This window comes from Cariama cristata, unplaced genomic scaffold, assembly GCF_000690535.1.
Source record: "Cariama cristata isolate BGI_N322 unplaced genomic scaffold, ASM69053v1 scaffold10141, whole genome shotgun sequence".
Taxonomy (NCBI): Eukaryota; Metazoa; Chordata; class Aves; order Cariamiformes; family Cariamidae; genus Cariama; species Cariama cristata.
Window position 1 is genome coordinate 20,661 of NW_009601006.1, and position 20,501 is coordinate 41,161.

The 20,501-nt window shown below is 39.1% G+C and overlaps 1 protein-coding gene across 1 annotated transcript in view; it reads right to left on the bottom strand.

The window, feature by feature from the left end:
- The window catches only part of NOX3 (NADPH oxidase 3), a 38,556-nt gene that overhangs the window by 12,956 nt on the left and 5,099 nt on the right, over positions 1-20,501 (bottom strand). Inside the window, exons 5-10 of the mRNA XM_009710266.1 lie at positions 13,763-13,908; positions 10,472-10,653; positions 7,992-8,121; positions 5,044-5,136; positions 3,643-3,896; positions 8-35 (exon numbers count right to left, since the gene is read on the bottom strand). Coding sequence (XP_009708568.1) covers positions 8-35; positions 3,643-3,896; positions 5,044-5,136; positions 7,992-8,121; positions 10,472-10,653; positions 13,763-13,908 — 833 coding nt within the window. The remainder of the gene's footprint in view (positions 1-7; positions 36-3,642; positions 3,897-5,043; positions 5,137-7,991; positions 8,122-10,471; positions 10,654-13,762; positions 13,909-20,501) is intronic.

Consider the following 20,501-nt stretch of genomic DNA (forward strand, 5'->3'; position numbering starts at 1 on the left):
TGGTTGCAGATCCGTATGGACCATCCACAGCCAGTCTAGAGCAACAAGACATTTAGTCCAAGGTCAGCAACACAGAAAATGACAGAAGGTTAAAATTTATTGGGCTACATATATTCAAAATTGAACTTCTGTTAAAATAAAAAAGGCATATCTAAACTGGCACACAAATTACTCATACAAACACATTTAATTTTCAGTGGGTGCCATTTAATAGCAAAGCAACTGGTTTTTCTGAAGTGGGAGAACAAGAGCACCCATGTGGTTTTGGGGCCTGGCCATCTATTTAAGCATGCAATTGCAATTTTCTGGCTTTCTGAAATGTGATTAGTCATATAATTGCATGTCCAAATTTAGCTGTGAAATTTGCATATTTAATTACAAATTACTGAAAAGCATCCTGTTTCAGAGCTTTATTTTCTATATTGTATATATCAAAGTAAAGAGGAACAGATTATATTAATCATTTGGAAAAAGTTCTCTATGTGTGTTAAAGTACTAAAAGAGAAAGCAAGAAAGAGATAATCATATGCAAGGAAACTACTATTTTCTCAGCTCTTTCTGAAAAAACAGTATTTCAAAAATAATTTTTTGGCAATAATACTGTATTTAGTATCTGACATAAAGGCAAAATGTGTAAGGAGAAACTCTTGTTTATGTAACTACCTCCTATAATCAATGTTGCTGATGCTGAGGCATTAATTTTGGCCAAAATTAGAGATGAAAAAGATTATTAAATAATCAGATGCATTCTTCTAGCAACATGGAATGTAAATACACACAGTACTTTGGAGTTCTCTGTCCAGTCTGTCTTTAAATAACATAAGTGCTCTGGAAGATGGTTTCACTAACACCCAGTGCTTAGGAAAAATTAGGATTTTTCTTCTTTCACGTTTTCTGTTGGTTTGTGCTCTTTATTGCATGAATCATCTTTAAAATTCAGCTTAAATACTACAAACAAATGTGCAGACATAGGAAGAATGAAATGTTTTAACAGGAAAAGAAAGAGGGATCACCAAGCAGTGGTACACACAAATATAGGGACACGACATATCTGAAACCCTATTGTTACTTGCTTAAAGTGTACCTGCAGTCCTAGCAAACATTTTCCCTTTCATTTGTACTTGTCACTTTTATTTCAATATTCCAAATGTCCTGCAAGTGCGGTAGCAAATGAAACAGCTACTCAGGGATAACTTTTGGAAATCTGGCCTCAGGTATAAACAAAATAATCTCTCTTTTTTTTTTTTTTTTTTTTTTTTTAATATGTGTTGTTATTCAGATTATTGCCCAGCTCTGTACTTTTTGAGCACTCAAAAATTCCTGTAAAATATGGTTAATTTAGGGTATATATGTAAAGAACTGCTTTCGCGTAAGCTTTCTCTGTAGTTCAATGTGGGCTTGGGAGCAATTCTCATTATTGTTAGGAGATTGAGAAAAAATTGATCTGGAAGGAATTTCAAGAGATTCTTTAATCTATCTCTGTGGTACAAGACAGGATCAATTATTTCTGAATCATTCCTTACAGACATTTGTCTTGTCAGTCTGCTCCTAAATGCTCAGGTGACAGAGATCCCGTCATTGGGTTGAACGCCTTGGTTAGGGAGCTTACCTGAATATAAAGACAAGGGAGTAGGGAGGAGAAAGTGGAGAAACTGAGCTGTATAGCCCATTCATTTGATCTAGAGAGGGTGGAGGAAGGTAGGAAGATAGTAAATAAAGTGACAAAAAAAATTACATTTGGATTTGCCAAAGGAGGAGTAGAAAATAGGGCTACAGACTGTTCCTGGATATGGCTTGGATTGTCCATGTTCTTTGTGTACATCTACACAATTTCACTAGAAAGAAGTATTATACTTTGGGAAAGGCAGGGAAAGTATTTAGTTTTGGAGAAGTGACATTAATGGATTCTTGTATTGTTTTTAAAATGTAAACATTTGCTGATCAGCATGGCTGTGTAGTACTCCTGACTGTAAAGGAAGTTAGATTTTGGGACAGTGTGCTAAAACAGCAATTAAGTGAGACAAAATCTCAAAGAGGCATAATATGGAACTTGATTATTTTCACAGGAATAGTCTGTTCTATGGTCTTATCTCTCAAATTGGCTAGAAATCAAAACTAACTGTCTTTACTACCTTTATAAATGCACATACATTTTATTTTAGTCTTCTTTTATTAATTACAATATGCATGTTTTATTTTTAGAACCTTACCTTGTCATTCAGTTGCTAGATGTCTTCTGTCTTCTGCTCAGTTTCTACTATAAGTTATTTTTTAATATAGTCACCAATTTAGTGTTTATCTTTAGATATTGAAACCTGTGAAAAAGACTTGTTTTTTGCTTTATTGCTAGCTTAACTATTAAAATATTCTTTTTAATATAATGCAAGAAAGCAACTGAATGATGGCAGTAGGCACCCTAACAAGATTAAAAAGAAGAGTTTTTACATATGACAGTGCTGTTAATTTCGACCCTGCATTGTGGCCAGCAAAGTTTGATAACATTTTCCTCTTTCTCATTCTTTACACTGGCTGTCAATCACTTTGGAACATTTTTGCTTCAGTTCTGCTGAAACGGCATACTTCTCATTCCAGTTACCTTTCACAAAGGCATGGCTTTCATTTCTAATTCTTATTAACTGATGTAGTGCAAGGACTGGACCAGACTTTCTTCTCTGCCCCCACCTTCTACTATGCCTCTGTAGCTTAGTGATGTCTATAAGCTTTTTAGGGGAACGTTCTTTAGCATCCAAGTCCCATTAAATTGTATAAATGTAGTTAAACAAGTGCCTTTTGCTGTTCAGTTTCACTAAAACTCTCTCATCAAAGGCAATTTTCCAGGGGGAAAATAGTCCCTTTGGTCTCAGGCCCTACACACTCCACCAGAATTGAAATGATCTGTGCCAGGCTCTTCTTTGCTGAAAAACTGTTAACGGCTGCAAGGAGCTACAAGGTTTGAATCCATTACGTATAGAGCCAGATGCTTAGGTGGTGTAAGTCAGGATGGCTCCATTAACTTCAGCGGAGCCCTGCTGACTTGCAACAGCAAAGCATCAACCTTTTGCTTGGATTAAGATGTCACAGATACAGAACTTGAATGCCAATAACCTCTGTAAAGTGGAGCAGGGTTTGGAAACCGGAGACAGAGTTGAGGGAGACTGCTGGAAAGACGTAAGGTTCAGACAAAAGTTTCTGGGGTCACAAAATATCAAAGTAACTGAAAGGGAAAGGCTGGAATTTTGGATGGCAGGTGATGGGTGCCATCAGAGCATAAGCATATAAGCACAAAGCTAGCAGATAGCTTCCAATGTCATTTTGATTCAGTTCTTAAGCATTTATCTGTCAAAATTGATATCTTTAGGTGTAGACATAGATGTTAGAGATTTAGATGATAATGACAGAGATATAGATATTGATATGAACTTTAAATCTTAGATTAATCATCACGTCTTCTTGGTAGGTGTTGGCCTAAGTTCATGATTGTATTTGTGGTTTTTTTAGCATAATGGCATATTTATGAATCCAGAACCATGATCTAATACTGTATCGTAAAGAACACATACAAAATTAATTAAAGTGAAAATGTCAACATTTATTTTAAAATGTAGAATGAACATTTTAAAATGTACTGTTTGTTATTCAAACCTTGGTAACATCCACAGTTCCTTGAAAGCTTTTTCCTCTGCTCCAAAGGCCTTGAAGAGGGCTGCAGTCCAATCCCCGACGACCCGTATGTGAACGCTGAAGAAGTCCTCCTCGGGAGCTGAGGTGAGGGTGAAAGGATGCCACTCCAGCTGTGAGATAGATGGGCACTGTAGAAAGATATATTGACCAGGTCCCATTTTAAAGCCACGTTTCTTCATGTGAAGCTCAAGGACTCCAGAGGAATGTGCCACCACCTAAACAATAATAAAATTACCTGTTTTATTTCCCTTCAGAAAAGTAACTGTTTGTTTCCATTAGGTTACAGGTGACTTTGCAATCATTTCTACTCGAGTTCAACCACAAGCCAATGCAAATTGGGATGCACAGTAATTTTTTAATGTCTTGTAGGTGACGTCCTAAACTGCATGTTGCAGTGTTGTTGTTGCCCAAGAGCTTGAGAGCACGTACAGCGTGTATTGTGGGGCACCTTGCTTTGTGAAGTGTAAGAGGCAGAGGAAAGGCTGTAACAATTCAACATTTTGTCAACTTTCCATCCTAGTAAAACCTATGCAAAAGTATTCCTTAATAGACTGGAACAATTTCCCAGTTTTACTCTCATGTAACACAATTAACATGTGTGGGATTATTGTTGGTTTGGCAAGAAGAAAAAAGCCCAGTGAGCTCAATTCTAATACACTTTTATTAAGAGGTAATCTCCGATAAGCAGCCAGTTTTATGTCACATATAGTATACTGAGATTCTCAGATCACAGCCACTCTGTGAAATCAGCAGCAAGACTTATCCGACATGCTTTTCCCCACACACAAGATAAGCCCGTTTCTGATCGTCGGCTTGATACGTGTGGACCCGGCTGCTTCAATAGCAGCTTTCCCCATCCCTTCTGCTGTGACTTAAATAGGCCCTTAGCACACAGAAATATTTACAACTGGGATAAATTGTTACAGTGGTATTAATGAAGCTTTGACCATTTATGCTAACCGATAATATAACACTTCATCTCCTCGGAAGCCTCCAGATTTGAAAGTAAAAACCGTGTCCTCCTGAAGTCGAGGGTATCTCTGGCATTTACTGCCATGGAACAGGGTTTCAGTTCATTAAAAAGAGAGACGCTCTGTGCAGATGTTTGTGTTATGGTGGGGTAAAGTCTGGTACTTCATTAATCAAGTTTGGTCCCATCTGTAATATTCTTATGGACTTGCCATTGGAATAAAAACAAAACCTAAAATCAATACTTGGCTGAAACCATGGTGATGATGGAAGAGCTGCTGAAGCTAGGAGTGAAAAAAAGAGATCATAGTATAGAGAAGTTACCTATGAAAGACAAAAAAAGTAATCGACGTAATGTTTTTTTTACACAGACATGCGAGCTACGTTACATACCTTAGTAATGACCACCTCCTGTTGAAATCTCCAAAATCTAACAGTTCTTTCACAGATGTACAACACTGTAGGGCTTAAAACCCACTTCCAAGCCTGTAGAAAGTTGCATATTAAAAAACAACATTTCTTTGAATGTCTACAAAAATAGTTTGCATTTCTGGTTTAAATCAGCAGGTAGCCTAAAATGAAATTATTTGATATCTCTGTTGTGATTTTTGGTTTGCCTTTCTCAAGAGAGTATTTCTGTTGCTACTGTAGCAGTTCTGGCTTTCTTGCGGAACAGACATATGGGACTCCTTCACAGACGCACTCCAAAAGTGGTGCTAATATCTATCTGTATTCTGGCCAAGAAGAGTCCTTTAAAATCTTTTCCTACTGAAAGGCAAAAGGATTAATCAATTTAGGTGTTACATATAGATGTCAATGGACCTGAAGACGTATAGATGCATACATTTATATGATATTACCCATAGCCTTACTATTTTTTTGCTTTTCAAAGTCTAAAATATTTCAGAAGGGTCACTTAGGGGTAGCTGTTGTTGTCAGCTGTGAGTTTTCTGATGCTGCCTGAGAAAACATTAAGTCCCAAATATTCAGTTAGAGGAATGGGGTACATTTCTATTTAATCCATTAATCGGCTCTGTATCAATAAAGGTGTTTTTTTGATCTAGGATACTAAGCAGGTCATGCTTAAAGTATTGTAGATGATTGCTGTGCTTGTACTTGCTAATTGTATGTACTGATCACTACAACAATCAAAGATACTTGGCTATTGAAGTATACTAGCTGATGATTTCACCGAGTTGCAGTGATAGCTGGGATAATTAGATGTAATTGAATCTTCATGATTTTAAAAAAAAAAAAAATCTAGAAGAGATACTGGTTTATTTCCAGTTTTGTTAATTACATGGCTCATTCTAGCAAACTGAAGACTCCACAATCATGTGGCTTTTAAAATCTCTGAAGAGTAGCTTTACTTGCTGAAACATTGACTTTGCTCCACAAGCTGGGAAATGGGGGTTATAAAGCATCTTTTATGAGAAGCAAGCCATAAAATTATGTGGCTTCCTTAGAAAGTGCTAAAAGGATGGAGTGGCAATTTCCCAAGGTTAAGTCTTGAAAATTAAATTAAAAAAAATGCATAATTTAATAATGGGAAGGAACCAGTGTAAGCCAGAAGATTCTCAGTTAAAGCAGAAACTCGACACATCCGTTGTCCCTAAATACTACAGGTGTCTCTGCACAGTGGGTAATCTCACGTCTTGAATATATTTGCATATATCAAGCCACAATAATGATGAGACCTGTTTTTCCTCCCTTCCATTTGTGCTACCTGTAAATAAAAGCACGTGACAGGAATGTTAAGGTTGCAGGCTACCCTGCACGAGAGCTCAGCTGAGATTTCAAATGTGCCATCGCTCCAGTGCAACTGAGCATTCAATCCAAAATATCTTTTGGCTGGGTTGGGACAAGAGGGCATCCACCAGGAAGGATGGACATGACTCCTGGCTGGCTAATCAGTATTCTTGCCCAAGTGGTGTTTCCTTCTGTAATGAGAATGAACGGAGCTGGGGTGGTGGTGGCTGAAGGCTGTCCCCTCCGCCCCGTGCTGTGCAAGCCTGGCCACGGCTTTTTAGCCTCTGAATGAATTTGTGCTATCTATCTGCGGTGTCTAGCAGCTATCACACCATAGCACATTAGCCATCCAGCAAAGCGCGGTTCTTATAGATGATCTATATGCCATATGGTATTATCACAATTCATTTAAAGTAATGTGACTTTGCAAGTATGGCCTTGGGTATGCAGGAAAGTGTGGCAAAATAGGTTTAACACGGAGAAGTGGAAGTTCTATCCGGTTAGCTTTATGATAATGAATGTCAAGACATGCTGTTGGAAGCGGGCTTGTGTCTGTATTCATGGTGTGTAGCCGTGTATTGATTTTTATGGCGACATTGTAGCTGAAATTTTGAGAGAGGCATTCATTTTCTCATTAATATGCGGGTTGGATAGTGGCTAACAACAGTTTAGTTTAAGAAAAATCTATGTCAGCCATTAAAAGAGCTACAAGATACCGAATGCTAATTTTTCTCCTTTACTTTAGGATTTCCTTTGGTATGCTTTCCCTTTTTGGAAAAAATAACAAAAACTTGCATATGAGCAAGCTAAATCTTGAGCTGTAAATGTTAAATGATTTTGTTTGGATGCTAGACATCTGACATACTGTACAAGTCTGCTACTTAATTACCCCCTGTGGAGTTGCAATCTTGTTGCAGCAAAACCACCCTTCCGTGGGACATTTTTCCTGCCTTTTGCCTTTCCCTTTCATAATTCATTGTTTCAAATTCTCTCCTTTTTACCTAACTTAAGACATCAAGGCTGGACAATGTGAAGCATGTGCCCCAAAGCAAGGACATAATTTTATCTCCAACTTATTCTCCCTTGGTGTTTAGACTATACATATTAAAGTACTATTAGTTAAAATAATAATATTAATTTGCATCCCTAGCTTTACTGTTCCATTGTATTTTCTGTAGCTGTACCCTCATAAGGTTTTCACTTGGAGGCTATGTTTGTGCAATGAACACATCAAGGATATTGGTGATACTGAAGAATTAAAAATGAACGTACACAACAGATTTAAATTAAGTACAATTCTGAAATCCATACCCTTCAAAGGGAGTGTTGCCTAACTAAAGGCAATTTGTTAATGACACCAAAATTTTATACATTGCTCTTCATCTGTACTTGTCTATACTGATTATAGAGGCGGTCGAGATCACTATCTTAAAGCACAGGGAAAGCTCATGGAGCAGAAACAGGAAACTATCTAAAAATGACGCGAAAAGCCAGTCACTAGGATATACTCCTAGGATACGCTACTACCTAAGACATTTGGCCTCCCAAGGAAGAACATTAAGTTAAAAACAGAAGACAAATATCACTCTTACCACAGGTTTGTTGCCAGAAAACTGCGGCAAAGGGCACTGAGTGGCATTCTCCCATTCCAAGTAGTGATCCTTGCAGTAAGTGGCATTGTGAAGCAGCAGACTCTGAGGTGTCTGACCTCGGACAAGCTGACTTAAAACAAAAATGTTCTTCAGTGAGATGCATCTTTGCAGGGTTTCTGTGCATCTGTAGGTTTTGCATGAGTAGTTGAATGCAAATTTGGAGAGAACTGAAAGTTCAAGAACTGGCCATTTCGACCCTATTCTGCTCTCTTCAAATTACCTTTCCTTGCTGTTAGTGGCAAAATTAGAAGGATTTCCAAGTTCTTTGGAACAGACACTTTGACCTCCTCTGTATATGAGCATCTGGTATTGTTTAGAAAAATAATAAAATTTAATGGTGACAGAGCTTTTCTTTCCTTTGCTGCTTTCTAAATGCATTTTTAAAAGCTGCAAATAAAGTTGGAGGACCGTAATTAGATGTGTACTCTCTAAACATATTAAATTCTAGCTTCTTTACTTCAGAGAATGTTAATGATGTGAATTTTCCCAAACATATCAATCTTGACTGCTCAGTTTAAATGGGTTTCAGCTGGTGTTGTTTATGGGTAGAGAAGGAAGGTTTTTATGGGGAAACCCTGTTTGTTTCATATTGTTTCTCTGAATTTTCCCTTCCATACTTACTTTGACTCTACGTTAGCCTGTCCTGCCCACTACTCTAATCAGGAACAAGGAGATAAGAAGTGCTGGCTTCTTCTACATGGCAGCGTCATCGGCTGCCACCAGTTCAGACAGAAAGACAGAAAAGGAAGTAGGCTGGAGTGAGTTTTGTTCAGTCTCCTGGGAAGGAGAAAGAGGTGGGAAGTGAATGAAACCCTGAGTTTTGCCTCTTTTTCCTACATGAGGCAGTGGTGGGGATGTGCTGGGGCAGGAGGGGACTGCTCTGTGGCACCGCACTCCCAGCCTGGAGCAAGCATCGTGCTTATTGAATGCTATTTCACATTCACATTCAAAGCCAAACTGAATGTGGCAGCTCTCAAATTGCAAGGAAAGAGGTGAGAAAGTAACACGCCATGAAACATTGTACTGGCCTGTTCCCTGCCCCGTGGTGGTGCCGTGTACCTCCAGGGAACAGGCAGACGCTCACTCTGCTGTGGGCTAGGAAGTTCCTCGGTGTCGAAGAGTAGTGGTCTCTATGTCCCTCAGTGGTGGGCGATACCATCTGAATGTTTTACGAAATGAACATATAAAGGCTATTATGATAACCCTGAGTGACTCTTTCCTTAGATCTGAAAAGCTTTACAACAGCTCGAGGCCATGTGTATGCTCGATAGTAAATTTGATGGAGCAACGCAGTCTTTGTGGAGGATCTAAGCACCGTACACCTAAGGCTTAGGACTAAGTCTGGTTTGATCCTGTGAACGGATCACTTCTTAGTGCTTGGCACACAGAGATGCATTCCTGTCAGTGTAGTTTTATCCCAAAACACTGTGTTATGCAGCCCAGGGTTGTGTTGTGGTATGAACCGAAACATAGGAGGTGAGGAGGACCACAAGATTTGCATCAAAACTGCACTCCCCATCTGAATTAAACTATGAGTGTAGGCGCACTGCTGTAGGGTCATATTAACACGATTGTGAAGAAAAGAGAAAAGGAAATGGGGGAAAGCACACAAGGGAGAAGAAGCAGAAGATGTCAATGGAGCTGGAAACAAGGTGGGAGTGTTTTCAGTAGTAGGCACCCTTTTGCTCTCACTCTGCATCAACAGGGTTTTATCAGCCCCTGAGCTTCTCAGGGAAGCTCCTCAGACCCTGCTGTCCTTCAGTATGTGAACTGGAGCCGTGTATCAGCAGACGTGTATCTTCCTCTTGTGCTGAGGGAGACAATCTGGCAGTCATCCCTCTCCATAAATACCACCTGACTGGGCTAGTCATAAACTTGCGGGTTTTGTTACTGTAGTCATTTAAACCTGGTTCATGGTGTAGTGCTTGTTTCTCTGTGGTGAGGAAGTTTGGGGTTCCAAAACCACTTTACATATATGGATGTAGAGGAGAATGGGCACAGGGACGTTCACCACCGGGTAGCTGACGTGCTGAAAGCTCGTCAACTTGTACAAGCTCTCTCACAAAATCCCTTACAAGAGCTATGAGCATAAGGTCTATCCTGTATTAATATGAACTCACAAAGCTCTGATTCCTAATCTGCAATGTTCCCAGTTCTCAGGGAAGACAGTTCATTTGGCCTGATGCATCAATAAGGTGCAGGTTGTAAGATGGTATAAGAGAGGTTGAAAAAAAACTAAACCACACTTTCAGTTCTCAGAAGGTGGTGTGTTTGAATTTCAAAATGCTTTCATTTTGCAATCTGTCTCCAAGCAAAGATCCCAGCAGTTTGTTAATAGAAAAGCACAGGATTATAGATTTGGATCATATTTCATCTCAAACTGGGTACATATACCCCATGTAGTTTATGCAGACACTTACCCCATACCATGGATTATTAGTCCAATAAAGAAGACCACAAAGAGGTGATGGGTGTACCAGAACACCTCATAGCATGCCTTTCTGATGAGCTCGGTGGATGAAGTCATGATCAGAATTAAAGCCACAGTTATCACAACTCCAGTTACTCCAGCTATGGTGCTTAGTACCTCTCCTGTTGTGCTCTAGAATAAGAATACATTATTAATATTAATATTAGTATTTGTGTTAGTATTACTATTAGTAGTTGTTGTTATAATTGTTATTTTTATTACTATTTCTGTTACTGTTACTATTGTTACTGTTGCTGCTTTTACATATGAAGCCAAAATCTAAGATAGATATTTTCAGCATAGGTCTAAAACCAGAACAAGACATGGAGACAGGGCAAGCCTCCATTTTACCACAGAAGAGCATGGAAAAACATCCCTATTTTCCACTCAGGCTTATCCCAGACAGATGTGTAAATGTTTGTTGCCACTTACTTGTTCCAGGAATCGAAAGGAGGAAATTAGACAGTCTCATTAGTACTTTTATCTATTTTGCTTATGTAAAAGTGTCTCAGAAAAAAAGGAAAATGATTAGAGAAATGAGAAGATTAAATCTAGAGATGTAATAAGCAAAACAGCACTAGAAAACAGCTTATTCATATGAGGGTGATAAAGTGAGATGCTAAGACACCTGCAACCATAAAGGTGTGTGGCTCTTTTGCGCTTAATTTACTTCAAAGTTTGTGGGTTTTCAGCAGCCCTGAAATGCTGTATAAAAATGGCGTGCTCTCATTTACCTAAACAGCATATCTCATGTACATGTTCCTTACATTTACCTGGAGATACATTGGATAATACTTGCGTTTATTTTTTAAAAGATTTATTTGTATTTGCATTTTTATGCTTGTCAGTGATGAATCATTAATATGCTGGGCTTGAAGAAGTTTCTTCTTGTTCATGACTGAGAGACATCGGCACAGGTCTGTTACATCTGTCTAAACTCACCAAAATAAACTGAAGTGAGAATGAAGATGTATTTTGAACGCAAGGGTCAGATGCTGATCTCAGTTATAAAGTGCAAATGGTGAAGAACAGCAGTAAAAATCTCACACGCAAGATGAGACTCAAGCTGAATATGCCAGCAGAGTGTAAATGAAGTCCCCATTTGGCCTACAAAGCATATATATCTGTTTTCCTGGTGCTGATGTGCAGGAATGAAGGCCCTCAGCGTGCCTTCTGGATCCTGAGTTGGTTCTACAGCTTAATATAGTAGGAAAAAAAAAAGCCTATACTGTACTTGTAAAGTGCACTCATTTGATATGGAAATCCTAGAGGTGATAAAATTCCACAATGCCATTTTTACAGTCAATTTTACAGTAAAATCATTCTTTCAAATGTTCACACTTGACAGCACACAGTACATTTTCAAATTGGTGCCTGTGAAGAGTGTGTTCGGATCCTATTACATATTAACAGGATTGATCTAGGAGATATTTTGAACATTTCCATTACAGTGGCTAGTTTGAATGTTGAGATGAAACAGGGAAAAAATGTCAAAGACACTTAGTGCATTCCTACGCCAGGGGTAGGATGAAACTGAAAAGAACACCTGAACTGTTGCTTTCAGAACTTTTTTCTCTGAAGTTAGAAGAAATCTGTTATTTGCTTTCCTTCATCACTTATTAATTCTGAGTGTAGCTACTGAGATGTAAGTGGGTGATAAAAGAAATATAAATATTAGAGATTAGAGTAAAATCTAGTCTGATAATTGTGGGGCATATTACTGTGAGAAATCTAGGAAAGGATCTCAGAAAATGCTAGCCTTCCTCCTCAAGGGTATTTAGGATCTTAATGTTAATTAGAGGCCTACTTCACAATTATATCACCGTGGGAAGGCTTAGTGGAGAAAAAAATGCATGCTGAAAGTTAGTAGGTTCATGTTCAGAGCTGTGAGCTCTGTTCCGTTCCTGGAGAACATCTCAGGTGCATGTGGTGAGAGTGGGCACCGGGTGTGCAGAAAGTCTGGGCGGCTTAGTCTGTGCTTGCTGTCCTGTTCTGATAAACCTAACTACTTTGTCAACACTAACATCAAGACTTTGGTGTTCACACCATTGAGACCATTCTTTTGCTTGGTTTTCTTCAAACTTGAGAATCATTTACTTGTTTGTTTGGAAAGATGCAAGACTCACATTATCTAAACTGGAAAGGAACTGAGAAAAAAATAGGACAAATTGCCTTGTGAGTGGAAAGTACTATTGAATCCTGCTGATGGTTGTCCGGCCATCACCTCGCTTTGTTTCTCGTTTCAGTGGAGCACACCGCTGACTGAAAGAGCCCCACACCATGTTCATGCAGCCTTTATTGTGTGCTAGCTATCTGGGAAATTTCTAGAGAGGAGAAACAATGTGTGTGGGAGTCTCACCAGGGCCATTTCAACCCTGGGGCATACAGGAGTATACAAGAGTGCACATAAGTAAACAGAGAACATCTACGTGACGTATAGTATGATGGAATAAGGAAAAAAGCCGATTATTTTTTGCATGTTTTACATGCATGCATGGCAGAAAGGATCTGTTTTTCTTTATGAGTGTTATAAAGAATAACTTCTCTACCCATGCTGTTTTGAGATAGCCAAGGAAGTGGACAGGAGACACAGTAACTTTTCTTCCCCAAAGCAAGCAGAACCATTTATTTGCAGGGCTGAGGTGCTCATAGTCCCACTTGTCTCTGAAGAGTACACACCGGCTCTAGCTTCCCAGTGCACTGACTCCTACATGCTGGAATCCTCGGGGTGGTTTTGCACGTGCTTTTCCCCAGGCAGCCACAGTCAACGTGGAGCAGGGCACAATCAGCCCCCAGATTGGGAAGATACTGCGCAACCATGGGGAGAGACAAATAGGAACTGTGAAAGAAATGTTGTTATGCGATACTGGTGTTTTGGTTTTTGTTTTTTTTTTTTTTCTTTCTGGAAAGAGGTTGTGTTTGTTCCATATATTGATAGTTTAGTTTCGTTTTTAAAAATTCTTTGCAAGTTCATTTCATTGTCTGCTATTCATAGTACTCCTTATCCCACCCCCACCCCCAACTGTCTCCTGACAAACTAATTAAAATACTGTAGACATTTCTTTGAGCTTAGTAACCTGAAAATTGCAGCTCTGAGTGAGTGTTTTCAGCTGAAATTGAGGTTAACCTTTGGCAGCACCTTCTCGCTCTGGTTAAAAGGCTTTGAAATACAGTTTTACCAACAATAGAATCCACAGAGGAAAACTTTTTAGATGAGGAAAACCAAAAAGTGACAGCTTACTGTTTCATAGGTCCTGATTGGGTTCAAGTAGCTTTCGTTGGGGCTCTTGCCAAGGCCAGAAAGTTTATTCCGTAACTCCCCGGCTTCCTTCGACTGACTGGTATGATACCGCTCGATGTTGATCAAGTGGGCAACAATATGGATGGCTGCATAGGAGAAAGAGTGGTGTGAAATTACAGACACACTTGTACGTGTCCACAGTGCCAGAAGGAACTTCGTTAAGCAGACTATGAACTATTTGAAAAGCTTGGGCATACGTTGAGAGCTTTGCATGAGTTAAGCTGACAATAAAGAGAAAATTTTATCAAATTCATGTCTAATACAAAGTAACTGCTTCACACGGGAGAGAAGAGGAAGAGCTCCAGGGTCACCTCCCATGTTTAAGGTCAAATGCCCTGCAGTCCTCAGTGTCATCAAGGGACAACCTCTCGAGAGAGGATATAAAGGTGTTTGCTTCTGATTTTAAATTGTTCAAAACGAGGCAAACTGGTTAAAATCCCTGTTTTTTTATTAATATGCTAGGATGTGCCATGGTCTAATATTGCTATGCAGGACACTAACTTGTCTGCTTTAGGCATAGACCAGTTTGCAACTTGCACCAGGGATACTTAAGAGGTGCATCCAAAATCTGTCCCCTATTAACAAGTAGCTATAGCATTACTTTATGCAGGTGAAGCCTGGGGAAGCCACAGGAATTGTGATTTTAAGGGGGAATTCTGAATCACAGTGTTAGATCTGATTTGCCCTGAACATCATATATCACCTCTACTTCTGGCCTGCTTCCAAAATGTATTATCAAATGGTCAGTTTAGAAAAACGTTTGGACTGAAAGAACTCCCCTGCAATTCTTTTCCTGAGTGCAAAGATGGTAATTTCACAAGAGGGAAAAAGGAAGAACTTTGTTTTATTATTGGGTAACACAGATAAAGTTGTAGTCATGCTAGGTGCAGAGATTCAATTTTCAATATGAGAGATTCTCAAATCCATTACAGGAAAGTTGTGATTAATGCAAAACATTAAATGCCAAAGGATGAAAAAATGACAATGAAAAACAATTATATGTTTACAGTAGAGCTATTAGGATATGCTATTTCTAGGTTTTGTAATTAGCTTCCCGTTATCATCTCTCCTTCAGTGTGTATCTGTTCCTGCCCCTGACCATTTAAAAAGCCTTTCTAAAAGGCAGTATTTGTAGTAAATCAAACATGATCTGCTTCCCTGAACAGTATTCTCTCAAAAGAAGATTATTTTTTCCTTTTAATTTTTCTTCTTTTTTTTCTTTTTTCTTCTTCTCTCTTCTTCCTTCTTTCTTCTTTCCTGTTTCCTCTTGTTTCTTTTTTTTTTTTTTCCTTTTTTAAATTGTAACTATTTGCACAAAAGTAATGTCTATCTGTGCTATTCACTGTGTAATCAGAGATGAAAACATGGAATGAAATGCATAAGGACTTTGGTATCGCGAAGTCTTTTTGGTGCCTATCCACTTGGTGAGCTCTCTCACTCCGCGTGCCGCAGTCCGGCTCCTCTGCAGCTGCTGGGAGAGCTGTGGCCATGGGAATATGAGTTAAGGCAGGGTGCTGGCCATGGAAGTACTTAAAGCAGCCGGTGCAAAAAGGTAGAAGGTTGCACTCGTCCCCCCAACAGTAGGTTAGACAATTGGTCCGGGCTGGGGAGAGGTTGTATTCACTCTGTCCTTCTGAGGTGATCCTTCTAGAGCAGTAGATGTGCTGTGGTTGGGTGACTGTCAGGTTTTACTTCATTCAAAACATAATCTTAGCTTAGGGACTCCCCCCCGCCACTCCCTAACACCCGCTTCACCTCATTGCCCCATGCTTAGATACTCACTGGGAGATGAAAGACCTCTTTTTAAATCCTCGTTACATTAAATTTAAAGTAGGGCTTTAAACCAAATCATATGTCCTAGTCACTGGACTGACTGGTTGTTTTTTTGTGAGCTGTCTCCTGATGAAACCCTTAATAAAAATAATCAAATATTTATTGACAAAGGCATCCCAAGTTAATATCCTGAGCACCCAAACTGCAAAATCAAGCTCCCATTTTTTCTGAATCTTTGGCCCCATGAATAATAAATTATTTATACAAGCTGGAATAGCTTCAGCAGAATGGAGACTGAATCCAAATGGGTATGAACTGCACAGAGATAAAATGAGCCTGGAAATTAGAAGACAGATTCAAGCCATCAAAGGAATGAGACTCTGAAATAACCTTTCAATAAACGAGATAATGGGATCAAGCAATCTAAGCAGCTTTCGGTTGAAGGTTGGTCATTTTATGAAATAGCATATATGACGTGACTGTGAGCATTAGAGGGTATTGGACTGGGTGACCCGGCATGTCCTGCGTACACTGTTGCGGATTAGGTGTTGCATCTGAAACAACCTGGCCAGCATCCCCAGAGCCTGCACATGAGAGGGTGCTCCCAGCACCTCGCAAGGCTGGGATGATGGAAGGACGATTACTCTGTGGAAGGAAGGTTATGCTAGACCACAAGCAGCGAGTGAGATGTGTGGATTCAGACTGTCAAAACCGAAAAACTTGAGAGGCTCTGAGCTGCAGGGTTTAGGTGGCAGCTGTGTGGGGGCTGTGGCAATCTGTTCCCCAGCGTACAACTGATGTATAAGCAGTATATAAACACTGTTTATGTATTTAAGTGTAACAGAACTTTTAAGTGCTGAGTGGGAAGAGGTGGAACTGTTCCTGCAAGGGGTTCCTTTCAGAACAGATGTTTTGGCCTGGTAAGGATGTTATCAGATCCAGCTGGAAGGGAACCAAGTCATTGCTTGATGAGGACCTGATTTCTCTGACATCTGAAAGAGCTCACTCGGAGGACGGGAGTGCGGGGTAACGGACTGCTGCCTGCGGTAGGTTATGGAGTTACACGCTGCATGTAGCCTGGTATGAAACTAAGGGAAAGTGGAGAGAAAACTTTCAAAGGATGGAAAGCCCTGACAATGAATCTCCAAGTGGACTTCTACGAAGCAGTTAGAGCTTAGCAACTGCTAGTGATTGCTGGTGCAACCAGTAATGGTACTTGGACCTATTGACCTCTATACCTGCAGGATAACTCCGGTATGACGTCATAGTCACCATAGCCTTGTGACCACGTGAGTTTTAGTGATCCATAGTGTTGTTTTACCAAGGGTTCCCTGCAGCATATAAACGGCAGGTTTTGGACTATCCTTGCTCACTTAAAATAGCAACATCGAATAGGAGTGGAGGTTTGAATTCGTGTTCATAGCATAACACACTTTATTTTATTCACCTTCAAAACACACAGATTTTTTTAAAAAGCAATACTGCAGATTGTGAAGTCTTCACGTGAAATGATGACATTTCTGTTGTTTAGAAGGCTACAAAATCTTGCACTTTCCTCAAAGTGCAGCGTTGCACATGATTTGTACAAATTCTGATCATGTCAGCAGTGACGGGAAATGTCATGCTATCTGGCATACGCCGAGTGTTGAGAGTGAAACGAGGCGGTAATTTCTTCCAGACAGAGGTCCACGTTTCCTAACAGAGTATTTCTAGTCTTGAAAGGAAAAAAACCTGGGTTGAATAGATATAGCTTCCCAAGAAGGTCTCGAGCCTAAGGTTTAATGAAGAGTAGCCATGTTGCAACTTTTCCCTGGAAGAAGAGATCTGCTTTCTGCAACCTAACCTTTTTTCTACAGGCTATTAAAGGACACTGTTTTGTCCATCGGCATATTGTTGTGCTTTACTCGAAGTGTTACTGTCAATGGAAACATCATCATACCTTCTTCTTTGGGATTTACCACGGCTTCCCTTCTGGGTGACACTCCCTCCAGCTTTCATCTAACAGATAGAAGACATTACAAGTGTAGAAGACTTCCAGAATGAATAGGAGAGTTTTTTTCCTGCAAGCTATTCTGTGGTAGCTGTTAATGTACAGAGTATAATTTTCCAGTGTATCATACGAACATTCAAACTAATAATGTACTGAATATGTTGGTTTACCTGAGTCTCCCATAATCTTAAATATTGCCTAGAGTGTTATCAGATTAATACTTCTGATGGTTTTTTGTGTGCTGCTAGGAAAAAATGATACAATCTAAAAATAAATTATAGCTGGACGGTAAGTAATGCAAAGATCTAATTCCATTTTCAGTGTGGTTCATTTAATGTACAGTAGTTGTAGCAAACTAAAATGTCTGGCACTGGATACATTGCCATTAGCTAAAATATTTTACATCCCTAAAGTGCATTTTCTGAAGGTCTTTGCATCTGCAGTGTATAGAATTTACTAAGCAATTCCAAAATTAATATGCAGATTTCTGAAAACTGAGCTTCCAACAGTTGGGTTTTTTTTCCCTTGCACCACTTAGATAAGTTAACCACGGAGGCAAAGTTTAAGGTACTGCATCTCAGGATTTTCTGTTAATTTTTTTCCTCATTCTGCATGACCAAATATAAAGTATAGAATAAATCATGCAATCTTTTAAACAAAGGGGTTTTTTATAACTGTACATGAAGACTGAAGGATTTTGACTGTTGTTCTTAACAACATCTGGAACCTCTGAAGCACTTAACATACATTAATTTGTATTTGACCCTGAGATGTTCTATCTAGTCCACCTCTGAGATCAAATGAAAGGTTTTATTGGAAGGAGGGAGGGAGGAAAAGGGGTTGCTATTAGAGCATGGTGTTTACTCTACATATTCTTAAATACAAAGAGATGTAATTAAATTATCTTGAAAGTCTGGTCAATTTAGCTAGTTTTATTCAGCCAATTGTGCCTTCAGTGAAGCATGCACAACTCTCATTGAACTAAACAGAAGTTGCATGTGTTTATCTAAGGACAAGATTTCACTCTCTCTTTTTCTGCATGCCTGTACAGGATAATAATCAAATTGGAGCTTGCTGCTAGCAGTTAAATGTTTTGGTTAACCAACCCATCATGATAAAATCAAAGGGTCAAATCCTGACCTTTCTGCCCACAGTGAAAAGAACGTCTTTGCAAGCGGCTAACCCAGGCCTGGGGAATTCTGCCCCTGGCCAAGCTTGGGTTCTTCTGCCACCCACTGCCTTGTGCCTTTTCTAGTTACAGACAACCCTTAATTCAGCTTCATGCTGTCTTTGTGAACCGAAAAAGCGCAGGTTATGTAAAAATTAAGGTAATAGTGACCACACACATACTTACATTAGATTTTTTTTTTTTAAGAATGTTTATAAACATCAAAGAAGAACATGACTTGGACCATTTTTTATCCTAGCTGGAAGGTTATAATCTTTAATTTAATGTAGTTTCCTTCCTCGTACTTGCACTAAGTCTGGATTTAAACAATCTGACTGAAAAAAAAATGCAGTTTAATGGAAATTTGATTTTCTGTAATTTCTGGAAGTTCAAGACTGAAATATCAGCTAAACCTCTTTTGAAGACAAGCATCTACTTCCCTGAAAACTTCATCACTTACACAAAAATGTTACTCAGATCACCAAAGCCCTTCATATGGCCACCACTACCAAAATGTGGTTGCAAATGGAAAGGTTTTCTAGTATTTTTAACTATAGATTTTTTAGTACTTGTCAGAAGCCAGACACCCCTGGCATCACTATACTTCTGTCTGCATTTTGCATATTTTTAAAGAAAGTCACACTGCTGGGATTTTTAAGGAGCAGGAACCACCATTTCAAACAGCCTAACTACAAAGAACCTCACTGTCCTTTCCCTGCTTTCCCTTAATTGCTTAAGCTTTATTCATATCATAATTCAAAGACTGTTGGAACAATATATCTATATAACCTTTCTGCAAACATCAAAACAACACAAGAAGCAGTTTGTTCTTCAAAATATGCACCATATGCCAAAGTAAAAAAAAAAAAAAAAAATCCCCTCATATCATAATTCAAAGACTGTTGGAACAATATATCTATGTAAAGCAAAATAAAGAAAATACTGCAAACATCAAAACAACACAAGAAGCAGTTTGTTCTTCAAAATATGCACCATATGCCAAAGTAAAAAAAAAAAAATAAATCCCCACACACACTCCTCACTTTAGAAAATGTATGAATGTACTTTCTTATGAGGGTAAAAACAATACAGTAAGGGAGAGGAGTTGTACAAAAAGTTATTTACTATGTCTTGTACATATCTTTAGGTTTCAGACAACCGCCTCTCAACTGAAAAGTCTCTTTTGCATTAGAAAGCCTAGAATGATTTGCACTGCTCAAGCTGAGAGTGCCTGAAACTATGATTTTATTCTAGCAGAGTTACAGTTCTGTAAGGAAGATTTATGAGTGGGTGAATAACTCCCAGACAGCTCTTATCACAGACAGGCATGCAGAACGCAGGAAGCCAAACTAAGCAGAATTCCCTTTACTGAATTTTCAATGATGCCCTTGATTATAGATAGCATTGTTTACTCTCTCTCTTTCCTCCAACTTCCCTCTTCCACTAGTCTCTAATTATATCCCTTTATGACCTGACCAATTAAAGACTGCTCTTGAATTTGTATTAGAGTTGATGAAAAATTAAAGGTACAGATGTACTTTTTCCAAGGCCACGCACACCTCAGCTGAGCTGGCTGCCTGTTAGAAGCCAGACAATATTAGTGTTGCACTGACTATTTTTAGCGCGTTATTAAATAAATATGCTGGAATAACACTACCTGGCAAGCTGAGATGAATACATGTTGCTTTAATAATAAAGGAGTCTACAATTTTATATTGTGAGGCTAAGCTTACTGATCTGATCTTCCA